At 31.9% G+C, this 9,287-nt stretch overlaps 1 protein-coding gene across 1 annotated transcript in view; it reads right to left on the bottom strand.

The window, feature by feature from the left end:
- LOC115876366 (tyrosine-protein kinase-like otk) overlaps positions 1-9,287 on the bottom strand; it is a 55,027-nt gene that overhangs the window by 188 nt on the left and 45,552 nt on the right. The window contains exons 2-6 of the mRNA XM_030892109.1: positions 8,996-9,154; positions 7,373-7,562; positions 3,921-4,287; positions 1,857-2,102; positions 23-244 (exon numbers count right to left, since the gene is read on the bottom strand). Coding sequence (XP_030747969.1) covers positions 23-244; positions 1,857-2,102; positions 3,921-4,287; positions 7,373-7,562; positions 8,996-9,154 — 1,184 coding nt within the window. The remainder of the gene's footprint in view (positions 1-22; positions 245-1,856; positions 2,103-3,920; positions 4,288-7,372; positions 7,563-8,995; positions 9,155-9,287) is intronic.

Below are 9,287 nucleotides of genomic sequence, written 5' to 3' on the forward strand. Positions count from 1 at the left end.
CTGACAAAGAATTATGTGTTACCTGAATTTTTTGTAAGTCTTCTGGTGTTGATTCGTGAGATTTCCATTCCAATTTTTTCTCCTTCAGCTTTGTCAAGAATGTGTTATCGTTTATCTTTGGATGGGGGAGTTCTCCTTGTGAAAACACTTCCCCAACGAACACACCAAACGCATACACGTCGCTTTTTGTTGAATACTCGTCTTCATAAACAGCTTCATAAGGTAACCACCTCAGTGGTATAACCTAAAGGTTGATAAGAAAATAGGTATTATGATTTTAGTTATTACAGTTTATGATTACTTTTTTTCTAAATCTCAGTTCAAAAATGTTCATTACAAATAAGTTTGAGTTTGCCAAAGCTCCCAAAATGCAATTTTTTATTAAAAAGTTTATAAAGAATTTTTTCAACATATAATATGACAAAAAGAAACATAATTTAACATACAATTATTGTCTCATGGCGGCCAAATTATAAAATATTCTATACATCAATGACTAAAGAATACAAGGACTGTAACGCTCATATACGGACTGCAGCAGAATTTTGTGACGTTAGACGCCATTTTATTGGAAGTAACGAATGAGTCATCAGCTGGCCACCAGCGAAAATTTTAGCGATTTTTAATACTTTGTTGTGTGTAGTGAACTTTGTATAAACTTTATTAGAATGGAATATATTTTATAAGGTAGAGATAAGAATAAATTGTTCAGCTTTCAAGTGTAAAAGGCGCAGTGATAAGAAAGAGCCAGGAGTTACGTTTCATAGGGAAATAACCCACCCACCTTTTTAGCGGTTTTTTTTATTGAATTCGATAATTATTTTTCTGATATATGAATATCGCTTCAAGCGGCCATGTTAAGAAAAATATATGCCACGCACTGTTTGGAAGAGTGGTCATGCATTGTCCTTCTTCGGTGTTATTTGTTTTTATTCTTTTAGTCATTGCTATACGTATTAAAAAAAACTGGAGTTAGGCGACAAAATATGGAAAATTTCAAGAGACAACTTCGACTTAACTTTTATGTGCGAAGGTTCATACAGGGACTTATGAACTTAAAAATATTTCAGTTTTTTGATTAAGTATTTTTAATTTGATTTTTTTTTTTTGATTTTGAGTTTAAAAAGTTTCTTCGAGAATGTATTTGTAGATTTTTTTCAAAATTTAAAGAATAATTTAAGATAAATTAAGAAATTAAAAACGAAAACTGAAAATTTCAGTGTTTTCCGCCATATTTCCAGAAATGACAAATAGCGCAACTAGTGAATGGATTATCAGTGGTCTCATAAATGACAAATAGTGCAACTAGTGAATGGATTATCAGTGGTGTCTATAGACATGCTATAGACTTTCTAAATAATCTGATACTTTCTTTTAGAGGGAAAAAACGATAGATATATTAGGTTGAAGATTTTCTGTTTTATAAACCATTGCAACAAGTTTGCAACTTAAAATTGATATTTTTTATTTTTCACAATTATTTACAGAATAGTAAAGAAAAAAACCTGTTCTATTTGGAATTATCCCCGTTGATTTAAATTATTTTTGTGTAGTTTTAACGAAAAAAAAATATGAATTTTTGAAAATCTTCTGAATAATATCAAAATTAAATTTTTTGAAAGTAGGCAGATAGACATAATTTCAAATCCTGCACAACTTTTCTCTTCGACCTTGCTGAATATTTTGTCCCCAAACTAATATTGAAAGATGATTTTTGTTTGTAATTTGCTGCTATGTCCTCTATGTCAATTTCCTTTATATAGGGCATGCCGAAGAAATTCTGCATAACTCGATAATAAAAAATCCCAATTATTGCGATCTCTTTGGCTTACTAAAATTTAATAGAAAAAACTTACCTGATTAACATGTTTACAGTATTCTTGACTGTAAGGGTCTCTGGATAGCTTCGGTATTCCGACTTTAACTACTAAACTAGAAGTTACTAAACAATTCCTGGCGGCTAAATCCTTGTGCACCATTCTGTTGTTTGCTAAATGGTCCATTCCTCTACACAATTGGTGAATGATACCGACACATTGGACTGTCGTCAGTGGTGGTGGGGTACCTGTCTTTGTAGCAACTAGGAATTTCTTTAAGTCACCCTAAGTACAAAATAAAGTGGTATAGTTAAGTAATATTTAGAAAAAAATCAACGTTACCATTTAAATAATTAAATTAGCTGTAGTAGTAGAAGTCTTTGTATTTCTTGTTTATTATAATTGCTTTTATAGAAAGTGTATATGTATGTCTGGAAAGACATTATGCCAGGACTTGAATTACAATGGTATTAATGTGAGTTTTAGAAAGAGGATTTAAAATAGTTACTTGTGCAGCGTGCGACCGATTCCAGGCAAAAAAAAGGATTAAAAATAATGCAACAACTCTTCACTACTAGGTAATTATACTGGTTAAGTCTTAAATAAATGCAAATATTTTCTGTTGATGTCTTGTTAAAAAGAAACATTATTTTCTTACCGTTTTTCAAATAACCCAAAATAACTGAGTTATTTTACTTGAAAAAAAAAATTTAGAAAAAAATATTTTTTGGTTAAATTTTGCAAACACCTGTAGCTTGGATTTTTTTTCTTTTAAATTTAATCTACTACTTATATTGGCATATTGTGAAGATATGCTGTTTTTAATTAAAATCACAAAAAAATTCAAAATTTTCAATTTTTTTTAAATAATCTCGTAGACGTGTTTCTGGAATCGAAATATACTACCCCTAAAATATATTTTCACTTGTTTAAGAAACGCCCTGTGTACTCCAACGAGTCAGGGAAGATTTTGACATCCAAAAATTACAGAAAATGCAATTTACATGTGCATTTAAATGAAAAACATTACATATCATAGACACATGACGTCACTGTATCATCTCGTTGAACCAACTATAATAAGCGTTAAATATTTGTATTTTTTGTTATTAATTATATTAATTTATTTATTTCATTAGAAATATAAATTTCCAACAATTTTAATAAGTATTACAACATTTATTGATTCAACACAAAACAAAACCAGCAAATTATTGAGTCTACCCTACTTTATATCTTAACACATTACTTGTCGTCCACTGTCCTATTGCTGCTAAAAGTCACTAACTTACTTTTTTATTACTTCCGAGAAAAACGCATAGAAAAACGCGTCTAAAGATTAATTACATTGCATAAAGTTGTTATTAGTGACTATTCTGTATTAAAATACAGCATAAATAGCCAGAAATCGTAGTTTTGACTTTTTCAGTCGATTCTCCGCTTCAAAATATAGTTAGTGATTGAATTTCAGGTTATTCGAAAATGTCAGTTAATGACTTTTGGCAGCAATAGGACGTTATGTGGTCTGCATTTTAAAGCGTGTGACAGAGAATAATATAAATGATCAGTTGACAGATAGAGAGACAAAAAAGCGGCATACAGTGTTGCCGGTTTTTGGTTTGGTTTGGTTTATCCGTTTTTTTATGTATACTTTAATGATAATATAGTCTATAAACTAAATAATATAATCTATTACAGCTGTAGTAAATGAGTAACTAATAGTGAAAATGAAGTTCAACTCCTAGACAACAGCAACATTTTCGTAAACGCCTACTTGTGCGGTTTGAAATTTTGATGCAAAATCCGCAATATCGCATAGAAGAAATGTGTCGATCCAATTTTTTATCTCTTTAATACATTTGATTTTCCATGAAGCTGTTTACATCACTGTCTTTACTACACGTTAAAATCCAGACCGCACAGTTTCGATGACCAAATCGGTATACCATATAACAAATACAAATAACATAAACTAGAATGTGTGTTAGCGCCATATTTAAGTACCATCGCGGGCCGCTTATTTTTTGATTTTCCACTTCCTTGATCTTTTTGTTCAATGATTACAAACAAGTTTTCGAAATAGCGTATAACTGAGGTACTCACCCAATCAGTATGTTCCATAATCATATAATGGGGTTCTTGTTCCCTGCACAACCCAAACAACTTAGTTATATTTTCGTGCGACAGTTTAGTGAACATATCTATTTCTCTCTTGAATTCCATTAGAGTACTTTCATCTTTGGTTTGAGATAGAACCTTAACTAAACAATGCAGTTCTTTATCCTCCTGTGCTTTCTCATCTGACGGCTTTTCAGAAGATTTGTCAGTTTTATTTGATGTACCTGACGTTCTTTTTTCTGAATGTATTAATGTCACACTGCTGTGAGAAACTTTAGCTATGAGAATATCGCCAAATTCACCGCGACCGATCAGTGTCAAATCTTTAAGCAAAGTTCTGCTTAGTGCTAATCTGAAATAAAGTAAAAAATAATATTATACGTTATAAGTCCAGTAAATCAACTTTTAGAATATGAGTGAGATGTTTATTAAGAATTTCGAAGCGAATACTCTAAAAGTTAATTGCGGACGAATGACATACAAGGATTTATTTTATACTGTTTGGATACAACCTATGTTTTTAAATAATTGAGTATTTTAGTCCGCTAGAGTATATTTTGGATACTATTGAATTTACTAGGCGAAACATTGTCAGTACTGACATAAGTACTACTATAGATAAAGGAAATAAATTTAGATTGGTAGCATATTTCGGCCTCAGAAAAACGCCTATGAGATTTTTTTAAAAAAAAAATTAGAGAATTTTTAATTTTGAAAAATTTAATAAAAAAAAATTTTTTAGTTTTAAGTTAAAAAACATAATTTCTTGATAATATGGCAACACAACACATCAATTATGATTAAATTTTAGCGATGGGTTGTTATTTAACTATCTGTAATTTTATACTACTATTATTTAGAAATAACATAACGCAACTGTTACTACTTTTAAAAAATAACAAATATAAAATAATGACACGCAGAAATCGACTGTTCGTGAAACGAAGTTGGCGCTCTGCACCGCCACGAAATTCGATGCTGCTCGAAGCAATTCCAAAAACAACTAGTATGGATGGAAAACATGTTATTACGACAACCATCGATACAGGCGGCGAGATAACGGACAACGGAGTACAGCTTTTAAAAATAATAGGATATAAAAGAAGCAGCTTTTTTGAAACAGTTGTGGGCATAACGCCTGGCGGTCGAGATAACAGGAGTGGGAAAGGAACGCTGCTGCATCGGTCGATTGTCGATGGAGGCTCGCAAAGGGTTGGAGAATAACGCATCAGTTGTTTTTTAACCTGTTACGAGCATAACAGAGCGGCGGTCGAGATAATCGGAGTGGGAAAGTAACGCTGCTGCATCGGTCGATTGTCGATGGAGGTTCGAAACAGGCTGGAGAATAACGCATCAGTTGTTTTAGATACATTGTTTTTCAACCTGGTACGAGCATAACGGGCGGAGGTCGACATATTATGGCGCTGTATGCTTCAGTACTTGGTTATTAAGTTTCAATATTTAGGTGTTTATTTATTCTGAAAAATTTTCAGAGTAATATTTTAAGATTTTTTAAAATGTATATAGGGTGTTTGAAAATCTAGTCATTGATTAATTACGATCCTAAGCGCCCTTGACGTAAAAAAGCTGATTTTTGGAAAACGGACTGACTTTTAGGTGTAGAGAGGTTGGATAAGAAGGATTTTTCGAAACTCAAATTTAAGGGGTGAAACCACCCCCTAAAAAATATTAGAATATTTTTTATTTAAAACTGGTGAGTTTTTCGAAAACTCTTTAAACACGTATATTTTATTTTGTTGTTTTACATGTTTTAAGATTTTTAAAATATATACAGGGTGTTTCATAAAATATGAGCATTGAGTAATCATGATTCTGCTTAAACTGCTTGACGTTTAAAGCTGATTTTTGGCAAACGGATTGACTGGGGTGTAGAGAATGATAAGTGAGGTTTCTCGAATTCAAATTCCAAGAGTGGTGAAACCACCTCCTCAAATATTACAATATTTGTTATTTAAAAACGGTGAGTCTTCGGGAAAACGCTTATACACACGCATACAATTTATTTTGTTTTTTCCATATTTTGAAATTTTTAAAAATCATACAGTGTTCCAAAAGTTGAGTAATTTGATTAACCACGATTCTGCTTAAACTGCTCGACGTTTAAAGCTTATTTTGGCAAATGTGAGAAAATTTATCCAGTTTGTATGTTAATGGAAATTCTTGCTTTATCATCACCATTACAAATTAATAATCTGACGCGAACGAAGTCGCGTTTACACGCTAGTTTAAGTGTAAAATTAATTCGAACTCTAATGTGTAGTTGGTTTATTTATGAAGAATATACTATACATTTTTCTAAATTGCTATTTTTCGACCGCAATGGTAAAATCATAACTAGAGCTTCTCGCCCGTCGAGTGAGATGCGCTCTGTACAGTGCTACGCAATTCAGGATATACCCGGATCGAGGGGCAGGGCGTTGGTAGATCGGAATGTATAGGTATAGACGAGTGGCGGCATTTTGGCTTTTTTATATCGCAATTTGTAAACAGCGCTTATTTGTAAACAACCACCGTTTTTAGAGAGGTATTTTATAACAAGGTAGGTAGAGATAACAATCGATATTTAGAAATGTTATGCCCCACCGAGCACGTCATTGTTGCATCTTGCAACTGCGTTAATACGCTTGGCGATGACCGCCTCATACTCTTCCAGATATTTAGCAATAAAAATAAAGAAACCTGTTATTTTTAAGCTGTTATTTATAAATAACTATAACAGCTTCAACTGTTATCTAAAATAACAGTTTTACCCATCACTATTAAATTTACATGAAAGAAGATCCAAAAAAGATCCAGTGGTCCGCAAAATTTAAGCAAAAGCATTTTTGTTTAAATTTTCAAAGTAAAATAACTCGGTTATTTTGGACACACTGTTGTTTCATTTATCTAAATTGTTTCATTTATCTATGGTTCTAATTTTATTTACATCAGAGAAGAGTCACTTAAAAGTCAGTGGTATTAAATGAATTTACTTATTTTAAAAAAGCTGATAAAATGGAGTGTTGATTAGTACTGAAAATTTGATGACAGACAGTGTTGAAAGACAGATGATGACAGAAAAAAGTTATGGCGCAACCTAACGAGACTACAGAGTAGTTGATACCAAAATAATCATCAGGACGATATATGAAAAAGAATATTATGCAAATAAAATTATTATAGTTTTTATTTCATACGTGATTAGAAAAGATTGTTTTAAAATACTTATTCGGTATTTTATTCTGAGTGAATAAAAATCTTGTTAAAAATTTAAAAATGTTTTTCTGGTAAAAAAGTTTGATAGGCCTACTCCGGTAATTTTTTTACTGGACTTACTACTGTAAAACTTTATTTTCCTAATTAAAATCAAGTATGTAAATGTGTTTTAGGATACAGTATGAAACAGATAATGGCGTTACAACTAGAAAAAATCTTACTTATCATAGCTTGTTTTGGATTTTTTCGATTGGTTGGAGCCTTGGGAATTACAGGTGTCAGCTCCGTCGCTTTTTTGTCCTTCTTTGTGGGTTTCTACGCCATTCATCGCTGTTTTGGATGGTCCAGGACCGGTTCCGTTTTCATTCGCTTTTAATTCTTGATGTTCCAAATCTCCATTTTCTAATTTTCCTGTAAGAAAAACCATACCATTTACGGAAATTCTACCTTGGTTTGCGCAATTTATATATTAAGATTAAATAAAATATTGCTTAAAGTAGAATCGTATGATAATATATGTGACGAAATTGTAGGCGTTATCTTTGTGCAAAAGCTACTGAGTTTACAATCTATAGAGGTAAGTTTTTCGACTGTTCTTTACTTGTACACAATCTCCTAAACAACAATAAAAAACACTTGACATTTTAAGAAGTATATCATCTCTAGCCTTTGGAAACAAAAAATAAATAGCAATCTATACTAATATATAAACTTTACGTGACTGACTCACTGATTAATCACGATCCTGCTTAAACCACTCAACGTAAGAAGCTCAATTTTGGCATACAGGCTGATTCTAGGGTGTAGGGGTTCGATAAGAAGGTTTTTTTCGAAATTCCAGTCAAGAGGGTGAAACCACCCCTCAAATATTAAAAAAAAAAACATTTTTTATTTAAAAATCGTTTCCGGAAAACGCTTAAACACGTATATTTTATTTTTGTTATTTTACATATTTTAAGATTTTTAAAAATGTATACCGGGTGTTTGTATAAAAATATGACCATTGAGTAATCACGACTCTGCTTAAACTGCTTGACGTAAAAAAGCTTATTTTTGGCAAAGGATTTTTCAAAAGTCAAATTCCAACGAGATGAAACTACCCTCAAATATTACTAAGTTATATAATAATATCGCCATATTATTTTTGCTCATGCTGACATAAATGTGAGAAAATTGTATTCAGTTTGTATCTTAATGGAAATTCTTGCTTTGCTTTATCAATACATACCAAACCATTACAAATGATTAAATTGACGCGAACGAAGTCGCGGGTACACGCTATTTAAAGTTTATAAAAAAAGTAAAAAAGAGAACACTTTAAAGCTCTATATACTCACTATTCAATGATGCGGTTCGTTGATGCGATTTCTCAATGCGATTCGTTAATGGGTCGAATCGGCGATGCAATGGGTTTTCGAGCAATTCGGCGGAATGTCGGTTTATGGGCGAACCATCAAAAGAAATATCACGAACACAATGGACAAATTTCCCAACGAACTAACGAATCGCATCGACGAACCGTATCGACGCATCGTTCATGAACGCACCAAATCGACAATTAGCACATAGTGAATATGGGGCTAACGCCTTCAAATTCGTTGATTATGAATTTTTGTGTATAAATAAAAAGCAAATGAGGAATTTGTCTCTAAACTCCAAATCCTAAAATTTTATTTTTTATATTTTATTATTTATATTTTTGTTTCAAAGGCAGTATTTCAGAAGTATGTATGTAGAAATTGTTAGATTGTAGTAATATCTGTAATTATATTGTACTAGTACTCATGGCTATATAATTTACTTTACACAATTTTTGGACACACCCTGTAGAAAAGTCAACGTACCATCCGCAATTGGTAATTTTCTAGACCTCCTTCTGTAGCGGCACCAAATCATTAGTCCGATAACTAAAACAATATAGGCGCCTGCAACGGACATAGTAATCAAGACAGCTTTGGTCACTGTGGTATCTCCATCTCCTCCAGCGTGGTATCCATCTTTCCCTGTAATATATTTTTTTTAAGATTTTTTAAAACTACATCAACTAGTAAGTTATAAAACAATATAGGCAATACGGTTTTATTTAAAATTTAATTCAAAGTACTTAGCAATACGTAACTGAACGAAGTACAACAG

The sequence above is a fragment of the Sitophilus oryzae genome, unplaced genomic scaffold (genome assembly GCF_002938485.1).
Source record: "Sitophilus oryzae breed Bouriz unplaced genomic scaffold, Soryzae_2.0 scaffold_1432_pilon_pilon, whole genome shotgun sequence".
Lineage (NCBI taxonomy): Eukaryota > Metazoa > Arthropoda > Insecta > Coleoptera > Curculionidae > Sitophilus > Sitophilus oryzae.